This window comes from Scyliorhinus canicula, chromosome 4 (genome assembly GCF_902713615.1).
Source record: "Scyliorhinus canicula chromosome 4, sScyCan1.1, whole genome shotgun sequence".
Lineage (NCBI taxonomy): Eukaryota > Metazoa > Chordata > Chondrichthyes > Carcharhiniformes > Scyliorhinidae > Scyliorhinus > Scyliorhinus canicula.
In genome coordinates this window covers 6,668,456-6,690,730 of record NC_052149.1, presented here as the reverse complement: position 1 = coordinate 6,690,730, position 22,275 = coordinate 6,668,456, and the positions used below count along the sequence as shown (strand labels likewise).

Genomic DNA, 22,275 nt, shown 5'->3' with positions numbered 1-22,275 from the left:
GGAGGCCATTCGGCCCATCGAGTCTGCACCGGCTCTTGGAAAGAGCACCCTACCCAAGCCTACACCCCCGCCCTATCCCCATAACCCAGTAACCCCACCCAACACTAAGGGTAATTTTGGACACTAAGGGCAATTTAGCATGGCCAATCCACCTAACCTGCACATCTTTGGACTGTGGTAGGAAACCGGAGCACCCGGAGGAAACCCACGCAGACACGGGGAGGACGTGCAGACTCCGCCCAGACAGTGACCCAAGCCGGGAATCGAACCTGGGACCCTTGAGCTGTGAAGCAATTGTGCTATCCACCATGTTACCGTGCTACCCTGTCAAGGGAGGCACGTTCATAATGTGGTCAAACAGTTTGACTATTGGCATGTCCATTCTTCCAGCTGGTGGTAAGAGCGGGAGAGACACCTGACCAGCCACGTTTGATGAAACTATAAGCGCCCCTGGCAACAGACTAGCGACCTATTCTGGGAGTTATTAGCTATGGAACTGGAGAAATGTCTGCCTTAGTGCATCACTAGGTGTGGGAAGGATATTGGAACATCGTGTTCTTAATGTTCTCTGCTCGAAGGAGAAGAATCCCAATTTCTCCATAGAAAGTTGAAATTCTTCATCGCTGGTACCATTCTTACATCTTTCACAAAACAGTTCGGGCAGAAAGGTGGTTTTGATGCTCACTGCTGCTCCGAGAGGTAACAGTTAACCTGATTGCTTTCTCTGCAGGACCTATTTCAAATGCATCAGGTGCAGCAGTTCTCAATTCTTCGCAAGATCGTTCACCTTGGATACGGCTCTATGCTTTTCAGATACTGCGCAGCGCAGGCCGCATGTCCTGATACTCTATTGAAGGTGAGTCGATGCGCCTCACTGACCATTGATTACTGAACTGTGCTGATATGACTTCTACCTCTATCTCACGGAGGCTCTCTCTTCCAGCCACTCCACGACTTGCTGACTGCAGCTACTGCTCAGGCTAATGAGGAAGACATCGCTCTCGGTCTCAAAGCGATCGGCAATGCAGGGCAGCCAGCCAGTATCAAGAATATCATGAAACTATTACCTGGATTCGGCACGGCAGCTGCCAATATCCCACTGAAACTCCAGGTTGACGCGCTCATGGCGCTGCGCAACATCGCAAAGAAAGACCCAGCAAAGGTACATCAAACAGTCAAGGGGTTCTATACAAATGATGAACTTAATAGGATTGGAGTAGGAGGCATTAGCCATTTTCTAAGTCTTCCATACACGGATGAGTCCTCTCTGTTTTGGCAACTTTTTCAAGATAGACATGTACAAGTTTGAAATTTCTTTTTGTCTTCCTCAATATTCTAACCTATTTTGTCCACTATTCCACTTTCCTCCAGTTCTCCATATTCCTTTGTTCATATTGGAGTGGATTTAGGAGCAGGATAAGGTCATTCAGCTCCTTTAATTTGATTATGGTTGACCAATGCCTCAACATTTCATTGGTCCTACCGTCTTAAATGCTCAATTCACTTGACCCACTATCCACTGTCTTTTTGGGGAGATACTTCAATATTTCTGCCAGCCTTTGCAATTCCCTCCCACATCTCTCTTCCTCGCTACCTTTCTCTCTACTTTGAGAAGCCCCCGAACATCTACCTCTTTGATCAACTTTTGGTCATGTGCCTTGATACCTCTTCATGTGGCTTGCTGTCAGAATCTGTTTTACAATCACTCCCGTGAAGCGCCTTGGGACACTTCATTAAAGGTGCTTTATAAATACAAGTTATTGTTGTAGTAGCTTTTGTGTGGGGAATACATGATGCCCGATTTAACTCGTCAATAGCTTCCATCTGATTATAAAATGATCACTGTTGTTCTTGATTCCCACTGTGGGGGTGGTTTAGCACAGGGCTAAATCGCTGGCTTTGAAAGCAGATTATGGCAGGCCTGCAGCATGGTTCAATTCCCGTACCAGCCTCCCTGAACAGGCGGTGGAATGTGGCGACTAGGGGCTTTTCACAGTAACTTCATTTGAAGCCTACTTGTGACAATAAGAGATTTTCATTTCACATCAATGGCAGGATTTTCTGGCTGTCTCCCATCACCACAGCGCATCTCCCCCCCCCCCCCCCCCCCCCCCCCACTATCCGCTCCCGCCATCGAATACCCCCATGACCGGGATTTTATGATTCTGTGATTCTGCATAAAGTCAACGACCGCTTTTGGCTGCCTCTCCAAATTTTCCCTTCCATTCCCCACCGGTTCCCACCATGGGTGGAACCAGAAAGTCCCAGCACAAGTCAGACAGTTTTTCTCTTGTAGCATTTGAAACACTTCCATTAAATCACACCCCAACCTTCAAAATTCAAGAGGATACCAATAAATTGGAAACAACCTGCCTTCGTCCAAGCCCACTTGAGATTCTCACTAATTATATTTTATATTATGGGCGATACATGTCCAGCCTTTCACACCGGCAGGATCGTCCCATCACCCCGACAGGGAACCCCTGCCACTGGCTTCCCAGCAGCAAGTGGTGTATTCAGTGGGAAACCCCCTTGACAATGATGGGACCAGGAGGCCCCACTGCCGGCCAATGGTAGGCCACCTTCCTCCTGGCTGCGAAACGGGCCCTGTATGTTCTAACTGTTTCCTATTGGACAGTCTGAAGAACATTAACCCATTAACTCCCTCTGTGATTGGACCATTCACCTCCTGCTCTCAATATTTTTCAACCAGTTTATAATGCATTTTTATCTTTCAATCGTCAGTTCTGATACCTGAAAGTTTTACTCAACAAGTCGTGATCTGGGGCGGGATTCTCCGGCCGCGTCCTCCTGCCGACCAGTAATTCCTGCCCAAGGTCAATGGACCTTTACATGGTCCACGTCCCGTGCATGCCGATCTTGCGGTGGGCGGGGCGGAAGAGTCCAACACCTCGATATTCCTCTTTACTGTTTGACTCATTCTATATTTTCCAGATTTTCAGCATTGTCAGTGCTTTTCACATTCATTTTATTCTTGATATTTATTTTGTTTTTTGTTAATTAGAAACTATTACCCACTGGAGATTAGAGAGGCGAAGGGTCGGGATTCTCCGACGCCCCGCTAGGTTGGAGAATCCCCGAGGCGCGAATCCCGTGCCGCCGCCCCAACGCAGGCTGCCCTATTCTCCGCCGTTTTTCGGGCGGCGGCGGGATTTCCGCCACGCCAGTCGGGGACCATTGACAGCGACCCCCCCCACCCCCGGCAATTCTCCGGTACCGATGGGCCGAGCGGCCGTCCAGTTTTGGCCAATCCCGCCAGCGTGAATTACTCACCTCACGCACGGTGGGACCTGGCAAGTGAGGGTGCGGGGGCGGTCCTCGGAGGGGGGGGCGCTGGGGGGGGGGGGGGGGGCACGGTGGCCGGGCCCAAGATCGGGGCCTACCGATCTACGGGCGGGCTGGTTCCCTGGGGGGACTGTTTTCCTCCTCGCCGGGCCCCTGTAGGGCTCCGCCAATTTCCTGGGGGTCCGGCGAGGAGACGAGAACCCCCGTGCATAGGCCGGCTGGTCTGCACATGCGTGGAAATACGCTGACCGGTCCGCGCATGTGCGAGGTCACGCCAGCCGGTCTGCACATGCGTGAACTCGCGCCGGCTGGAGCGGCACCAACCCCTCCACCAGCCACCTAGCCATCAAAAATGCAGAGAATTCCTCACTTTCGGGGGCTGTTGCCGCCGGAGTGGCTAGCGCCAGTTTCCCCGCCGGCGTGGGGACTTAGTCCCCAGAAGGGAGAATCCGCAAGGTCTTTACTCAAGATCGAGTTGGACGGATTTCGGTAACTAAAAACAAAATACTGCAGATGCTGGGAATCTGAACTAAAAACAGAAAATTTTGGATAGACTCAGCAGGTTTGGTTGCATCTGTGGACGGTGACAGAGTTAACATTTCGAGTCAGTATGACCCTTGGAATCATAGAATTTGGCCCATCGGGTCTGCCCTGACCCTCGGAAAAAGCACTCTACCTATCTCCATAACCCCACCTAACCTGCACATCTTTGGAGTGTGGGAACAAATCTGAGCACCCAGAGGAAACCCAGGAATTGGAGCGTCACCTCGTAATGTTCTGTGCTCTAAGGAGAAGAATCGCAATTTCTCCAGAGAAAGTTGAAGGCATAGAATCATAGAATTTACAGTGCAAAAGGAGGAACTGGCCCCTGGACACGGGAAGAGTGTGCAAACTCCACCCAGACAGTGAGCCAAGGCCGGGATTGAACCCGGGACCCTGGAGCTGTGAGGCAGCAGTGCTAACAACTGTGCCACTGTGCTGCCCACAAAGCCACCTCTTCTTCAGCGACTTCTGATAGACAAAGGAGTCCAGGGTTATGAGGGGACAGAGAGAAAAGTGGAGTTGAGACCACACAAAGATAAGCCATGGTTTTCCTACATGGTGGGGTAGGCTCAAGGGGCTGACTGGCCTTCTCTTGCTCCTCAATCCTATGTTCCAATGTAGCTTCCCCAATGCAGACTGTTCAGAACAGTTCAGAACAGTGCAGAAAGAGGCCATTCGGCCCATTGATTCTGTACCGGCTCTTGGAAAGAGCACCCTACTTAAACCCACACTTCCACCCTTTCCCTGTAACCCAGGAACCCCACCTAACCCAAGGGCAATTTAGCATGGCCAATCCACCTAACCTGCACATCTTTGGACTGTGGGAGGAAACCAGAGCACCCGGAGGAAACCCACGCAGACACGGGGAGAATGTTTCGAACAGAACCAAGCTTTCCCTCAATATCATTGGTGTCACTTAAATGCAATACTTCGGGAGCAGAAACAATATCTCGATAAGTTAAAAATAATTATTACTATTTTATAATGTTTTATTGCTTTTTTTATGTAACGGGTAAGTATTCATATCTGTGATGTTTTCCAATTCACACATTTGTGTTTCGGCAATCTAATCCAGAAAAATCAGAAATCCAGAATTACAAGATCTTCAGCATTCTGGGCTGGAAAGGTTACGCTATATATACACCGTAAGAAGTCTTACAACACCAGGTTAAAGTCCAACAGGTTTGTTTCAAACACGAGCTTTTGGAGCGCAGCTCCTTCTTCAGGTGACTGGAGAGGTATGATCCAGTAAGGATCCAGTAAGACTTCTTACTGTGCTCACCCCAGTCCAACGCCGGCATCTCCACATCATATATATACACAAAAATGGGAGATAAAATGATAGCACCATCCGCAATCGACCATGACAGCACTGGCTGTTTAATCACTGTTTGTCTCTTTCTTGTGGCCCAGGTACAAGCCATCACTATTCAGGTCTTCATGAATCGACGGAATCATCCTGAATTACGAATGTCTGCTTGTGCAATATTCCTGTGCACCAAGCCGTCTTTGAACTCATTGTTAGTCCTAACTAACTCACTGTTAAAGGAGCCTAGTTTGCAGGTGGCAAGCTTTGCTTATTCACAATTCAGATCGCTTGCGAGGAGCTCACTCCCATCCCTCAGTTCTTTGTAAGTGCATAGACCTCCTGCCAGAAATTTTAAGTCATTCACAGATGAATGAGCGTGATATCTCTATGACTAAAATGCATCTACCTTTCATTTCAACAGGGCTGCTGGCTGCAGTATAGCTGCAAAACTCTTAAGTCCCAGATTTGACCAGCTTGGCTTACGTTTCAGCCAAGTATTTCACCCTGACCTATTTAACTGTAAGTGTGCTACAAAACGGTTAAAAGAAAGGTGTATCTCTTCCAGTGAAACAATTTCAAACGTAATGGAACATCCTCTTTAAAGTAGAGCATTAACAGGAAGAGAAAATGGTTCAAGCAATAGCAGAGAGAATACGGGAAAATAGCAGAGGAAATACAGGAGCCCATAGAAAGCATCCATAGGGTTGGTTTAGCTCAGTGGGCTAGACAGCTGATTTGTGATGCATCCTATCACAACTTGGTATGGCAACTGCTCGGCCCAAGACCATAAGAAACTTCAGAGAGTCGTGAACACAGCCCAGTCCATCACACGAACTGGCCTCCCATCCATTGACTCTGTCTACACCTCCCGCTGCCTTGGGAAAGTGGGCAGCATAACCCAGCTTACTCACTCTTCCTCCTTCTGCCTTCGGGCAGGAGATACAAAAGTCTGAGAACACACACAAACAGAGTCAAAAACAGCTTCTTCCCCGCTTTTACCAAACGCCTAAACGGCTTTCTTTTGGACTGACCTGATTAATACTACACTCCTATATGCTTTACCCGATGCCGGTGTCTATGTATTTACACTGTGTACCTTGTGTTGCCCTATTACGTATTTTCTTTTCTTGTACTAAATGATCCGTTTGAGCTGCATGCAGAAAAATACTTTTCACTATATCTCGGTACACGTGACAATAAACAAATCCAAATATTGTTCCTCCAGATATTTCATCATTCACATTTTCTATCATATTGAATGACAAAGAGGTCACAACTTGGAAACAAGCCATTCTCAACCAGTCCATGACAACAATTACCTTCCACACAAATAGTTGTACTTACTCAATTAATTCCTGCTCTTGTTCCCATGTCCATTTGAACCCTCTCTGTTCATCCCCCTTTTGCAATCTCATCTTAATGTTGGTGACTGTGTAATGGGGGCCGGTTTAGCTCAGTTGGCTGAACAGCTGGTTCGTGATGCAGAGCGAGGACAACAGCACGGGTTCAATTCCCGTACCTGCTGAGGTTATTCACGAAGGCCCCGCTTTTTCAACCTTGCCCCTCACCTGAGGTGTGGTGGTCCTCAGGATGAACCAGTCAGCTCTCCCCCTCAAAGGTCATCTTTGCAGCCTATGGTCATCTGGGACTATGGCTACGTTACTTTCCTTACTTTTTAATGTTGGTGTAGATCCTGCCTCACTCAGTGTGACTGGAGATGAACTCATGATTCTTTCTGTGAAGTTGCTTCACTCGCCCTGTGTTCTCAATCTTTCCTACTAAATCTCTCGCCCATCACTCTTGACCCTTCGCCGAATTCCTACAGTCTGCCTCTTTCTATCCTGTGCCACTCTTTCACTTTTTTAAGACTTCTTTCTTTCTGCAGAGGGTTTTTGTGATCTGGAAGAGCCTGAAAGAGCAGTGGAAGCAGATTCAATAATAACTCAAAAGGTTTGATAGATAATTGAACAGGTAATAAGGAAGAGAAATGGAATTTTGGTCTTTTTAGCTAAAGGGATAGACTGTAAAAGTAGAGAAGTGTTGTAACTGCACAAGGCATTAGTGAGACTGCACATAGCGTACTGGGTACAGTTTTGATCCTCTTATTTGAGAAGGGGTGTAGTTACAATAGAGCCAGTTTAGAAGAGGTTCACTAGATTGATTCCGGTGATGAGGGGTTTGTCTGCTGAAGAGAGATTGAGTAGTTTAGATCTATATAAAGAGTTTAGACGAATGAGGGGAGATCTAATTGAGGTATACAAGATGATAAAAGGTGTGGATAAAGTAGGTGTAGAACGGATGCTTCCTCTTGTGGGTCAATCTAGAATGAGAGGTCAATGTTAGGATAAGAGGAAGCAGATTTAACACAGAGATGAGGAGAAATTACTTCTCTCAAAGGGTCGTGAATCTGTGGAATTCACTATTGCAGAATGCGGTGGATGCTGGGACATTGAGTAAATTTAAGGAGGGGATTTTCAATTAGTAATGAGTTGAAGGGTTGTGGAGAATGAGCAGGAAAGTGGAGTTGAGTCCCAGAAGAGATCATCCATGATCGTGTTGTATGGCGGGCAGAGCAGGCTCAAGGGGTTGAATTGCCGACTCCCGCTCCTAGTCCTTTATGTTCTTATGTTCTTTTTATGATGGGGCTAAATCTGGAGGACAATGAAACCACCTGGATAGCTCTATCAAAGAGCTAGCACAGACATGATGGGCCAAGTGGTGTCTTTCTTTGCTGTATCATTTTATGATTCATAATTAGAATCCTATCATAAGTGATTCTTAATTGCTTCCATAGATCAGTCTATTGATAACCACAAAACGATTATTGCAAAAACCCCATCTGGTTCATTAAGGAAGGAAATCTGCCGTCCTTACGCAGTCTGGCCGACATGCAACTCCAAATCCACAGCAATGTGGTTGATTGTTAAATGCCCTCTGAAATGGTCCAGCAAGCCACTCAGTTCAAGGGCAATTAAGGATGGGCAATAAATGCTGGCTCATCCAAGAATTTTACAAAAAGGTTAACTTTTTTCATTATTCTGTTTTACTATTTCACCAACTATGGAAGAATGTGGTTGACTTTCTCGCTGCAAAAAATAATTCCGGTGCATCTTTCAGATAAAACTCAAAGGTTTCAGAATCACTCAGACCTAACAAAACATCTTTGCCGCTCACTGGATACTGAAGAACAGACTCCGAAATTCAAAAGTTGCTGAGGAATCAGCCCAATATCTCAATCAACCGCACAATGAACAGCAGAGCTTGGCTTCTCCTTCAAGCAATTGGCATTGTGACGAGATAGAAATTTGATCATTGTATCACTTAGGCTCTCTTCTTTAAATTCTATATGTACTGTGACTGAATCACTGTCATGGTGACAGGGGGCAAAATGCATAATTTTAAATGCAGGTCAGATTTGACTTACAGCGGTATATTTAGAAAGCAGTGGCAGGATCAGTCAGAGTCAGCATGGATTGAGGAAGGGGAAATCATGCTTGACAAATCTGTTGGAATTCTTTGAAGAGGTAACCAGTACAGTTGACAAGGGGGAGCCAGTCAATTAGATATATTTGGACTTTCAGAAGGCATTTGACAAAATCCTGCATAAGAGGCAATTGTGCATAATTAAAGCGCATGGGATTGGGGGAAGTTTATTGAGGTGGATAGGAAACTGGTTGGTGGAGAGGAAGCAAAGAGTAGGAATTAATGGCTCCTTTTCAAATTGGTAGACAGTGACCAGTGGGGTACCGCAGGGATCAGTGCTGGGACCTCAGCTAAACACAATATATATTAATGATTTGGATGAGGGAACAAAATTTAACATCTCAAAGTTTGCAGATGATACCAAGTTGGGTGGGAGGGTGAACTGTGTCGAGGATGCAGGGATCCTACAGCATGATCTGGACAGGTTGGGCGAGCGGGCAAATCAGTGGCAGATGCAGTATAATTTGGATAAGTGTGAGGTTATTCACTTTGAAAGCAAAAACAGGAAGGCAGATTACTACCTGTTGGGCAGCACGGTAGCACAAGTGGATAGCACTGTGGCATTTCAGCGCCAGGGTCCCAGGTTCGATTCCCCGCTGGGTCACTCTCTGTGCGGAGTCTGCACCTTTTCCCCATGTCTGCGTGGGCTTCCTCTGGGTGCTCCGGTTTCCTCCCACAGTCCAGGTTAGGTGGATTGGCCATGCTAAATTGCCCTAATGTCCAAAAAAGATTAGGGGGGGTTATTGGGTTACGGGGATAGGGTGGAAATGAGGGCTTAAGTGGGTCGGTGCAGATGCGATGGGCTGAATGGCCTCCTTCTGCATTGTATGTTCTATGTACCGGAATGATTGTAAATTGGGAGAGGGGAGTGTGCAGTGGGACCTGGGTGTCCTTGTGCACCAGTCGCTGAAGGTAAGCATGCAGGGGCAGCAGGCGGTAAAGAAGGCTAATGGTATGTTGGCCTTCATTGCAAGAGGTTTCGAGTACAGAAGCAAGGATGTGTTGCTGCAATTATACAGGGTCTTGGTGAGGCCACATCTGGAATATTGTGTGCAGTTTTGGTCTCCTCTGAGGAAGGATGTTCTTGCTCTTGAGGGAATGCAACGAAGGTTTACCAGACTGATTCCAGGGATGGCGGGACTGTCATATGAGGAGAGATTGACTCGGTTGGGATTGTTCTCGCTGGAGTTTAGAAGAATGAGGGGGGATCTCATAGAGACTTATAAAATTCTAACAGGACTAGACAGCATAGATGCAGGGAAGATGTTACCAATGATGGGTGTGTCCAGAACCAGGGGTTACAGCCTGAGGATTCAGGGTAAACTATTTCGGACGGAGATACACACCCTCTGCCTCTTATCCTGAATCTGTGTCTGCTGGTTCTAGAATTCTCCACCAAGGGAAACAATTTTATCCTGTCCACTCTATCTCGTCCCCTCATAATTTTGTACACTTCAATTAAGTCACCCCTCGGCTTTCTTTGTCCCAAGGAAAATAACCCAGACCTGTCCAATCTCTCCTCGTAGACACACTTTTCCAGACCTGGCAACATTCTTGTAAACCTCCTCTGCCCTCTCTCCAGAGCAATAACGTCCTTCCTGTAATGTGGTGACCAGAACTGTACACAATACTCCACTTGTGGCCTCACCAGTGTTTTATACAATTCCAACATTATATCCTTACTTTTATATTCTATACCTCTGTCAAAGAGGGAGAGTATTCCATATGCTTTCTTACCGTTATTATCATTCTCACTGCATTTTAAACTGCATCTTCAATCTTCAATCACCCTGAGGATAAAAATCTATCAGTGCTTTACACAGAAAGTTAGCGTAAATTCGAAATGTTCTCGTAACAAAGTAACAAAGCGACCCTGGTTTTGCTGGATAGATCATTGGAACTATTGATCCAGTGTTTGCTGTTGTTTCCTTGACGATGCTTTCGAGTGACTGGTTAATTGGCTGTTTGTTTTGATGACGTAGACAAGCTGATGTCGGGACTATCTGCTAAAACCATCACAATGAACAATGTTGGGAGCCTCATCCCCACATTAGCAGCAGCCAGAGTCAGAGGTCACACGTTGGGATCTGCCGCCAATCTTGTCGAGGTAATGCACCACCTAGCGAGAGAAATTCCAGTCGATGTGAAACTTTACGGTCCCCAAGCTTTCATCCTGGACGTGTGGCTTGTTCAAATGTTTTTCTGAGGTGCATTTTTTGTTCAAAGGTTGGATTCCGAATGGAAGGTCTCCAGGAGGTCATAACGAAAAGTCGTGCGGGAGTCAGACGAGTTCCTGAAATGAGACAAATTCAACGTATTTTAAATGGGGTAAGACCAGGCTAGCACTGGCAGCGATATCAATGACAGAAAAATTCTGCAAGTACTCAGCAGGTCAGGGAGCATGTACGGAAAGAGAAACAGAGTTATTGGGTCGTAACTTCTTCGGAGTGACAATCAGCGTCTGATTACAGTCCAAACCCACTTACCTGGATTAAAATTCGAAAGAGCCTGACTCGCCCGACCTTCCTGATTCAGGCTGGGTGAGATTCAGACAGTGCAGTGCGTCCCTGACTCCAGTGTTGACTCGCCCCTTTTGTACGGCAACAACTGCTGTAAAGCAGGTGAATGTAAATGTTCCATTTAAAATAACAGTCCAGGGAGAAGGTCTCTAAGGTAAGTGGGTGGGGGTATCGGACATGTGTGGAACGGGCATCAGGGTTTGGGGGTCCATTGGGGGTTGGGTGGTCAGACATGACAGGCGGGTTAAACATTGAGGGTGCGGTGTCGGACATGGGGTAGGACATTGGGGATGAGGGTTGGGTCTGGTTGGTGGGGGGCGGGGTCAAGTTGGCTGGGGAGTGGGGGTGGAGTCGGGTTGGAGCTGGATGTCAGGTCAGATCGGATGGGGTGAGTGTCAGGCTGGGTCGGAATGAGGGGTGGGGGTCTGGTCAGGTCGGAGGGGTGAGGGCCGAGTCAGGTCAGGTGAGGCCAGAGTGGCAATGGGTTGGGGTGGAAAGGGTCCATTCAGTTGTGTCAGATGGTCAGGTCAAAGGGGGTGGTGAATTAACCTGCAGAGCAGGGCTGTGGGGGACTCCCCTGGGGGTTTGAGTGTGTCATGTGGCGAGTGATCTGGGTCTTTAGTTACCCTGAAGTTAGAAGTGTTTTTATTTCTTCAAACTCTTTCAGAGTTTGCCTTAGGTGATGATGATTATCCTGCTTAGGTTCCCAACCCCCTGTCATTCTGCTGTGTTGGTGGAAATATTGAACCCTCTCCCGCAAACAACTGTTAAAGCTGGGGATTAACAGCAAATTTCCAAACTGAATCTGATAGCTTTTGTTTACTAAGTGGGGCAGAAAATAAATCAGCAAATAGAAAAGGCATATCAGAAAGTCAATATTACAATAATGATGGGTGAATTCAATATGTAGGTGGACTGGGAAAATCAGGTTGGGAGTGGATCACAAGAAAAGGAATTTGTGGAATATCTAAGATCGTTTTCTGGAGCAGCTTGTGACAGAGCCTACTAGGGAACAGACAATACTGGATTTGGTGATGTGTAATGAAGCAGACTTGATTAGGGAACTTCAGGTGAAGGAACCCTTAGGGAGCAGTGACCACAATATGACAGAATTTACCCTGCAGTTTGAGAGCGAGAAGCGGCAATCAGATATAACGATATTACAATTAAAAAAAGGTGACTGCAAAGACATGAGGGAGGAACTGGCCAGAGTTGATTGGAAAAGGAACCTAGCAGGAAAGACAGTGGAACAGCAATGGCAGGAGTTTTGGGGGGTTATTCGGGAGGCACAGCAGAAATTCATCCCAAGGAGGAGGAAACATGCTAAGCGGAGGACGAGACATCGATGGCTGATGAGGGGCAACATAGAAGCAAAAAAAAAAGCATACAAATTGGCAAGGATTAGTGGGAAACCAGAGAATTGGGAAGCCTTTAAAAGCAAGCAGAGGACAACTAAAAAAGCAATAACTGGGGGGGCGGAAGATTAAATATAAATGTAAGCTAGCTAGTAATAAGAATCATAGAATTTAAGGTACAAAAGGAGGCCATTTGGCCCATCGAGTCTGCACCGGCTCTCAGAAAGAGCACCCTACCCAAGCCCACACCCCCACCCCATCCCCACAACCCAGTAACCCCATCCAACTCTATGGGCAATTTTTGGACACTAAGGGCAATTTAGCATGACCAATCCACCTGACCTGCACATCTTTGGACTGTGGGAGGAAACCGGAGCACCCGGAGGAAACCCATGCACACACGGGGAGAACGTGCAGACTCCCTTCAATTGTGTACTCCATCCAACAACTACTTTTACTTCCCGTCACACATTCTATTCATTTTGAGCTTTGGAAATTGTGATCTTTTAGATCAGATCATTCCCCTCGCAGTTAGTTGTAGATGATGGTGATATTAAATGGGAAATTATAAATTAGGGTTTAAATAGTAAGATATTTTGATTTATTTTATGCATATTGATGAGTAGAATTAACTTTCAATTCAGCATTTGTCCATTAGAAGAATCAAGACTGAAATAATTAAGTGGCCTGCACCTTGTCAATTATGAAAAAGTTCACATGAATTTGGAAAGATGAACACCAGATTTGCTTCCCTCCCTTTGTGACAACACTGCGATTAACCTAGGATACTTAAAAAAAAATTTTTTTTTAGAGTACGCAATTATTATTTTTTTTCCAATTAAGGGGCAATTTACCAACCCTGCACATCTTTGGGTTGTGGGGGTGAAACCCACGCAGACATGGGGAGAATGTGCAAACTCCACACGGACAGTGACCCAGGGCCGGGTTCCGAAAACCTGCTCAAGATGATAACAGCATGTTGGGTATCACTGCTACCTCACAGTGCCAGCGACCAGAGTTCAATTCCGGTCTTGGGTGACTGTCTGTATGGAGATTTCACGTTCTCCCGCGTCTTGATCCAGATGTTCTTGTTCTCGAGGGAGTGCAGCGAAGGTTTACCAGACTGATTCCAGGGATGGCGGGACTGTCATATGAGGAGAGATTGACTAGGTTGGGATTGTTCTCGCTGGAGTTCAGAAGAATGAGGGAGGATCTCATAGAGACTTATAAAATTCTAACAGGACTAGACAGGGTAGATGCAGGGAAGTTGTTACCAATGATGGGTGTGTCCAGAACCAGGGGTCACAGTCTGAGGATTCCGGGTAAACCATTTCGGACAGAGATAAGGAGACATTTCTTCAAAGAGTGGTGAGCCTGTGGAATTCATTACCACAGGAAGTAGTTGATGCTAAAACTTTGAATATATTCAAGAGGCGGCTGGATATAGCACTCGGGGAGAATGGGATCAAAGGCTATGGGGAGAAAGCAGGATTAGGCTATTGAGTTGGATGATCAGCCATGATCGTGATGAATGGCGGAGCAGGCTCGAAGGGCCAAAAAGCCTCCTCCAGCTCCTATCTTCTATATATCTATTATCTATGTCTATGTGGGTTTCCTCCGGGTGCTCCTGTTTCCTCACACAGTCCAAAGATATGCAAGTTAGGAGGTTAGGCCATTCCAAAAATAATTGCTCCTTAGTTTCTGAAGATGTGAAAGTTAAGTGAGGTTACGGAGATGAGGTGGGGGAGTGGGTCTAGGTAGAGTGCTCTTTAGGAGGGTGGGTGCAGACTTGATGGGCTGAATGGCCTCTTTCTGCACTGTATGGATTCTATGAAATATATTAGAACTTCCAGAGAACTGGAAAATGGCTAATGTAACACCCCGGTAAAGAAGGAAGGGAGGCAGAAGACGGGAAATTATAGACCAGTAAGCCTGACTTCGGTCATTGGTAAGATTTTAGAGTCCATTATTAAAGATGAGATCGCGGAGTACTTGGAAGTGCATGGTAAAATAGGACTGAGTCAGCACGGCTTTGTCAAAGGGAGGTCATGTCTGAGAAATCTGTTAGAGTTCTTTGAGGAGGTAACAAGGAAGGTAGACAAAAGAGAGCCAGTGGATATGGTTTAGTTGGATTTTCAGAAGGCCTTGGACAAGGTGCCGCATAGGAGATGACATCCAATAGTTGAGATCATTATTCCCTCAATAATGATGATCTCTGGTTCCAAACTCAAAGTCCACACACATCTCAGCTCCAGGAAAAGCTTAAAAATAATCAAAATATCCTGTCCAAATTTTGAAATTCCCGGATAAATACCAGCCAGTGCTCGAGATGATAACCAATTACTTGTCTGTCTTCAGCACAGCACCATGGGATCACTTATTACAGAATGGGAGGCTGGACTTGTGCCTGGATTCAAACCCAAAATCCTGTCCAGGTGACTTTTCAACTAAACCTGTTGGCTTTAAAACACAGCAGTTATTATTCCTGCTTTGGCAGCGTGGTAGCGCAGTGGGTAGTCCTGTTGTCTCACAGTGCTAAGGTCCCAGGTTCAATCCCAGCTCTGGGTCATTGTCTGTGTGGAGTTTGCACATTCTCCCCCTGTTTGCGTGGGTTTTACCCCCACAACCCAAAGATGTGCAGAGTAGGTGGATTGACCACGCTAAATTTCCCCTTAATTGGAAAAAATTAATTGGGTAGTCTAAATTTTTTTTAAAAATTATTCCTGCTTTATCAGGAAAGCCAGGGAGGTATTTGCAAAACAAAACCCTTCAACTGAAACTTTACCTAAATTCTGTCTTGAGGCCTGAGCAAGGGAGCAGAAGGGTATATGACAGGAAACAAGAAGGAACCGGAAATCCAGAGCTGAGACTGGACACACAAACATCACGACCCTCAACCCTGTGACCCACACACGGGTCACGACCCGCGCTTTGAAAAACCCTGGGATGGATTTTCCACTTCTGAGGCTGAGTGCTGGCTCGAATGGAGAATCTGTTGGAGTTTCACGGCAGGAAAATTGGACGAACCCCTCACCGATACTGGTACCTGTGAGGGGCTAGCACCGGCGCCACATGAAACGTCCGTGGAACGTGCTAAAAATGGCTGGAGAATAGCCAGGAACCAGGCCACGCATGCACACGGCTGATGACCTGCACCGATCACACAGTAAAACATGGTGCCGGCCGTGATCGGACCCTAACCCAGGGACTGCACAGCCCATCCCCTGGCCACCCCCCACTAGCCTCCCCTAGCGAACCCCCCCCCCCCCCCCAAGCAGCGACACGGATCCCAGACGGGTTTTGCGGCACTGAACACAGTCCGCAGCCGGCACGCCGGGTTCTCTACCACTGAGACCATACATGGCCCTGTCCGTCGGGGTCTTGGCCCATCGAGGGCGGAGCATCGTGAGTGGGCTGCCCATTCACGCAAAAGGTGCGCATCATGATTCGAGGTGGGGGTGGGGCGGAGGACGGCGGACCGGCATCAAACCGGCGCCGGCCCCAATTCCCGAGTCAGAATCTATTTTCCGCCCAATCTTTGATTTCGCCGTTGGGCTACGGAGAATACCGCGCCTTCTTCTAGATGGTAGAGTTCACGGGTTTGTCAGGGAATAAAATATTGCAGTGCAGTGTGGTGAACAAATGGGACGGTCAGCTACAAAGAAGAGGGAGCCGTGATTAAGTAACCAAAGAAAATAATTGTGGGACGATAAAGTGGGTGGTAGTTGGACATTAAAGAAATAAAAGTTGGGTCTGGGAAGACATCAATGGCATTATTGGCAGACATTGACAAGTGTGGTCTGATCCTAATATTCTCATTGATGAAGAATCTGCCTTCTCAACCTCGCTCCCTCGCCTGAGGTGTGGTGATCTTCAGGTTAAATCACCACCAGTCAGCTCTCCCCCCTCAAAGGGGAAAGCAGCCGATGGTCATCGAGGGCTACGGCAACTTTACCTGATCTCATTATCGGAACATTTGTGAATTGTTAATACTATGATTTCAGTTCCCAGACTGGAAATCTTTGCCAGAAAAGGTACCGCTAGCTTCAGCGTACATGAAACTACTTGATCAAGAGATAGCTTTTGTGGAGTTCCGGAAGGACGATATTCGCAAAGCCATTCAGGTAAGAATGAACCGTGACTAATACACGGCTTGTTACAGAAGAATGCATTTGACTGAGTTGGTCTGAGGGTGGCTTTGGCCGACAGGTAGAGGTCAAGTGAAATTCTGTACTTTTTCTTCGTAGTCAGTGACTGAAACACACGGGAAACTCAGCACTTTGAGAAAGGTTCTCAACCGACTCCAGAAACCAATTGAAATGCATCCTGCGGCGGCATTACTGACAGCTGAGCTACGACGCTTCGTCCCCACATGTGTAGGTCTTCCCATGGAGCTGTCCTTCCTGTCTGCTGCCGTGGCGAGAGCCAATCTCAAAGGTAAGGGTTTTGGTTGCATTTTTCTCAACCTGTGTAAATGCTCCTTCAGCTCACACGACAGGTGGTCAAACCACCAATCTCTCTACAAAGCCTGCTTATTACCCGCTAACCTTAGAGCACTAAGGGACAATCACCATAGCCAATCCACATAACCTGCACATCTTTGGAGTGTGGGAAGAAGCCAGAGCACCCGGAGGAAACCCACGCAGGCACGGGGAGAAGGTGCAGAATCCACCCACGTTCACCTGAGGTTGAAATTGAAGCCGGGTCCCTGCCGCTGTGGAGGCAGCAGTGCTAACCACTGTGCCACCGTGCCACCCTGATTGCAGTGCTACGCTTGGGACGTGGGTCCGTTTACCATTCCCCGTTGCGCCCTGACGTCTAAAAGGCATGCTAAATCATTTCAGAAAATGGTAAGAACCTGCCATGTTCCATGGTTTAGAGTTATGTGTGGGCCAGTCCCGAAGGCACTGCAGGTTATGGCGAACCAGGTGGCTTTTCACAACAATCCATCAGTTTTGATGGTCTTTCTATCTGGTGCAGATTGATTGAACTTGCTTTCACTTTCTGCAATTCCTTATTATCGTCTGGGGTCGCTTGGGCGAGCTGTCCAGCATTCTGTTTAGAAACCAGCCTGACGTACCCCACTGGCAGGATAGATCCTGTAGAGTTGGCAGTACAGGGGTATACAGCCAGAGGGAGTAGCCCTTGAAGTCCTCAGCATCGACTCTGGACCAGATAAAATCTCATGGCATCAGGTCAAACACAGGCAAGGAAACCTCCTGCTGTTCACCCTCTGGAGCCCTGCCTCAGCTGATGAATCAGTGCTCTGTTGAACACAACTTGGAGGAGGCACTGAGGGTGGCTAGGACACAGACGGTACTCTGGGTGAGGGACTTCAATGCCCATCACCAAGAATGGCTCGGTGGTAACACCACTGGTCGAGCTGGCCAAGTCCTCAAGGACATATATGCCAGACTGGGCCAGTTGCAGGAAATAAGAGAACCAACAAAAGGGGAAAATGTACTTGACCTTATCCTCACCAATCTACCAGATGCGCCTGTCCATGGCAGTGTTGGTGGGAGTGAGCACTGCACAGCCATTGGGAAGACCATGGGCTGGAGTCTCCATCCCCTGCCGCCTGTAGTGAAGTTCCCGATGCAGCGGAGAATCCAGTATCAGGCAAAAAAACGGTTGAGATGCTCTGGTTCCTTGCTGACAGTGGCATTGAGGTTCGCACCCCGCGCCAGCGTGAGGATGCAAATGTGTCAATTTGATTCTCCGCTCCTCTGACCAGTGTTCAAGTGGGTAAGAATGGTGCAGATAGTTACAAACGTGGCTCTGACTCAGTGAACCCGGCAGTAGACCAAGGGGTAAATCTTTAAGGAAGTTTCCCCCAAAGTCCGTCAGAGGGCCATCCTACATCCCACAATGCAATACGTGCCGACCCCACCCCCAACTCCCCCAACCATTCCCCCACAAGAGACACCAGAGACATAAATGTGCCTTGGGAGGGAGAGTGAATCCCTTCCGGATTGATGCTCCCAGTGCAAGTGCAAATCAGTTGTGATTCATCAACAGCAGGTAAACATAGGACGTGGTCTTCCAAAAGGGAATAAAGTTCCCATAGTGAGCAGATTTTGCCGCGTGTTTCCCGGCACTCGCACTGGATTCAATGGGAATCAGGGGGAAAGCTCTGCGCTGGTTGGAGTCATACCCGGCACAAAGGAGGATGGTTGTGGTGTTTGGAGGTCAATCATCTCAAATCCAAGACATCACTGCAGGAGTTCCTCTGGGTAGCATCCTACCCAGGATGGTTTAGCACACTGGGCTAAATCGCTGGCTTTTAAAGCAGACCGAGGCAGGCCAGCAGCACGGTTCAATTCCCGTACCAGCCTCCCTGAACAGGCGCCGGAATGTGGCGACTAGGGGCTTTTCACAGTAACTTCATTGAAGCCTACTTGTGACAATAAGCGATTTTCATTCATTCATTTCATTCCTAGGCCCAGCCATCTTCAGCTGCTTCATTAATGACCTTCCCTCCATCATAAGATCCGATGTGGAAATGATTGGTCATAACTGCACAGTGTTCAGCACCATTCACAACTCCTCAGATACTGAAGTAATACATGTATCATGTAAATAGCAAAGCCTGGGGAATATCCAGGCTTGGACTGATAAGTGGCTAGTAGGTAGCATTTGCGCCACCCAAGTACCAGATGATGCCCATCTCCAAGAAAAGAGAATCTAACCATCTCCCATGACATTCAATAACATTACCATCACTGAATCCCCCACTATTATCAACATCCTGGTGGTTACTGTTGACTATAAACTGACCTGGACTAGCAACATGCATACTGTGGCTACAAGAGCAAGTGAGAGATTAGGAATTCTGTGGCAATTAACTGACCTTCAGACTCCTCAAACCCTGTCCATGTACAAGACGCAAGTCAGGAGTGTGATGGGATACTCTCCACTTAATAGGGCAGCACGGTGGCACAGTGGTTAGCACTGTTGCTTCACAGCTCCAGGGTCCCAGATTCGATTCCCAGCTTGGGCCACTGTCTGTGCGGAGTCTGCATGTTCTCCCCGTGTGTGCGTGGGTTTCCTCCGGGTGCTCCGGTTTCCTCCCACAAGTCCCGAAAGACATGCTTAATAGGTAATTTGGACATTCTGAATTCTCCCTCTGTGTACTCGAACAGGCGCCGGAATGTGGTGACTCGTGGATTTTCACAGTAACTTCATTGCAGTGTTAATGTAAACCTACATGTGACAATAAAGATTATTATGATATTATTATAATAATATAATGAATGGCAGATCAGGCTCGAAGGACCAAATAACCTCCTGAAGTTTCTGTTTCTTGTGTTCTGTTCTTAAAAACCCTCCATAAATGCAGGTGTTTTTCCGAGAGGCACATTTTCTATATCGGGAAATAAATAATGGAATTGTAACTAACATTTCTCAATCCCCTTTCTCAAATAGTTGATGCGAAAGTCCCTTCCTCCATCACTTCCTTTTCTCAATTGCTCAATGCCAACATACAGCTGAAGGTTCAGATGAGCCCCAGGTATGCACATCAATTTTTAAAATTTAAATCTACCTTAAGTTCCAAAGACTGGATATAATATATTTTAAATTACCTTCAGAATTATTGTTTCCCAGTGCGATCTCATAATTTCAACAATCTCTCCAAATTTCCTGCGCTGGGTCGAGTTTAATATTTCCCTATTCTTTTCTTTCCAGTGTGGCTGTATATAGCAAAGCTATCATGGGAATAACTTCACCCATCATCCAATCTGGTTTGGAACTAGAGGTAAAAATCCACTCAGCTTTCCCGATGGATATATCTGCAAATATAAATCTTCATGAAAGGAATTTGAAGATTGACAGTCCAGCACCTCAGGAGGAGAATCGAATCATATCTTTCACGTAATGAATACTGCTTTTATTTTTCTCGAATTACCTTCCTCTTGTGTGAGATAATAGAATCATCCTTGAATTGAAAGGGAAAGTTTGTTTTGCTATGGCCCCCCCTGTCGTACCCGTGTGCTCGCTAATCTAGATTGGCTCCTGATCAAGCAATGCATCAATTGTAATTTGAAATCCTATCCTTGTTTTCAAACCCCTCCATGAACTCACGCCCCCCTCCTTATCTCTGTAATCTTCTCCAGCCCACAACCCCCAAGGACTCTGCACTCCTCTAACTCTGAATTCATCAGCATCCATGTTTTTCAATCGCTCCATCATTTGGCTGCCACACCTTCAGCAACGCTGAGCTCTGGAATTCCTTCCCTAAACCTCCCCACCTCTCTAACTGTCCTTTCGCCTTTAAGACGCTCCTTAAACCCTATGCCTTTCACCAAGCCTGTGGCCGTCTGGCATAATATCACCTTGGGTGGATTGTAATGCCCACCCCTGTGGTGTGATTGGAGGTGGGGGGCATTTAATTAGGTGGGAGGGTGATAGATGGGCATTCCCACCTCTGCCCCAATTAATTCTAAGGAGGAAGGCTTATGGACCACTTTGCCACACTGATGCCGCTTGAAATCCTTCAGTAGGTAATTAATGCCCACTTAAGCGCCTTATCCCACCAGCACTGGTATTCACCCATTAGGGGACTCACCATGCTGGAAGCCCTTGTGCAATTCTGGGTGGGTGTCGAGGGCCCTCCTTAAAAGGCACCGGGCCTGAATGAGGGATCAGAAGAGGAGACAATCCCCTGCTCTTGCTGTCCACCTCTTCCCCATCTCCTCTGCAATTCCACCTCATGAACCCCCTCCTATCATCAACCACCTGTAGCCTGGGCCTCTTCGTAATGCTGGGCCCTGGGTAGGTGCATTACCGTTAGCAGCCATGAAGACCAGAAGGCAGAGGAGCAGAATTAGGCCACTCAGCCCATCGAGTCTGCTCCACCATTCAATCATGGCTGATATTTTTCTCATCCCCATTCTCCTGCCTTGGTGGCACTGCCGAGCACTGGAGATGGACCAAGCCTCGGATTGGTCAGCAGCGTTCGCTGGGTGGGGCCTCTTCCCTCCAAAGGGTGTCTCTCTTTTAATTTGGTGGGTCTTGCGGAAAAAAGGTGGTGCAGCACTTTCACTGGTTCGTCAATTTGCAGATGAGACCCCACATTGTCCACATTAAATTCTGCCCCATAGATGGCTCTGTTTTTATTTATAATATATAATATTATCTCTATATATTTTTATAATATATCTTCACAGTGCTCTTGTAAAGCACCTTGCTATGGTTTTTTTGTGGAAAGTATTACATAAATATAATTATAGTGCTGGCATGCAATGTGTAGGTGTGGGCACGGAATGTAGAATATTTGCCAATGGAGAATGGTGAACCCAAACTCGGTCCTGTAGTCTCACAATGGCGAAATTGCCAAATTGATTACTTTACACTTTTGTTAAACTGAGTGGGGACCAGAGGTTGGTCATTGTGATTGGTCAAAGTTTCCTTGCTCAGCAATAACCTGGGATTAAACCTGCCAATTTCTCACTCAGTACAGCACAGTGGGTCTTAATCGAGGGAGGAGCAGAGAAGGAGCCAACAATAATAAACAGGAGCTTAGTTTCCGAGTGAGGGCGCACACAAACATCATCTGGATTCTGAAACTCTATGGCTGAGATTAGAGTGGTTTCGGTTTTATACTGGGGAGAGGTTGAGCAGGATACCGTTTGCGGGTTGATGATCTCCAGCCTGTGCTGGATTTCTGGCAGTGAGGAAGATGGAGAAGAGGGGTGGTGTGATGGCACAACCTTGTTTATCTGTAGCCTTCACTGTGAGAGGATCCATGGTGGTTCCATTG

At 47.1% G+C, this 22,275-nt stretch overlaps 1 protein-coding gene across 1 annotated transcript in view; it reads left to right on the top strand.

The window, feature by feature from the left end:
* LOC119964114 (vitellogenin-like) overlaps positions 1-22,275 on the top strand; it is a 92,936-nt gene that overhangs the window by 30,791 nt on the left and 39,870 nt on the right. The window contains exons 10-19 of the mRNA XM_038793420.1: positions 731-856; positions 944-1,162; positions 5,263-5,480; positions 5,580-5,677; positions 10,624-10,748; positions 10,868-10,969; positions 16,520-16,639; positions 16,763-16,952; positions 19,941-20,025; positions 20,202-20,387. Coding sequence (XP_038649348.1) covers positions 731-856; positions 944-1,162; positions 5,263-5,480; positions 5,580-5,677; positions 10,624-10,748; positions 10,868-10,969; positions 16,520-16,639; positions 16,763-16,952; positions 19,941-20,025; positions 20,202-20,387 — 1,469 coding nt within the window. The remainder of the gene's footprint in view (positions 1-730; positions 857-943; positions 1,163-5,262; positions 5,481-5,579; positions 5,678-10,623; positions 10,749-10,867; positions 10,970-16,519; positions 16,640-16,762; positions 16,953-19,940; positions 20,026-20,201; positions 20,388-22,275) is intronic.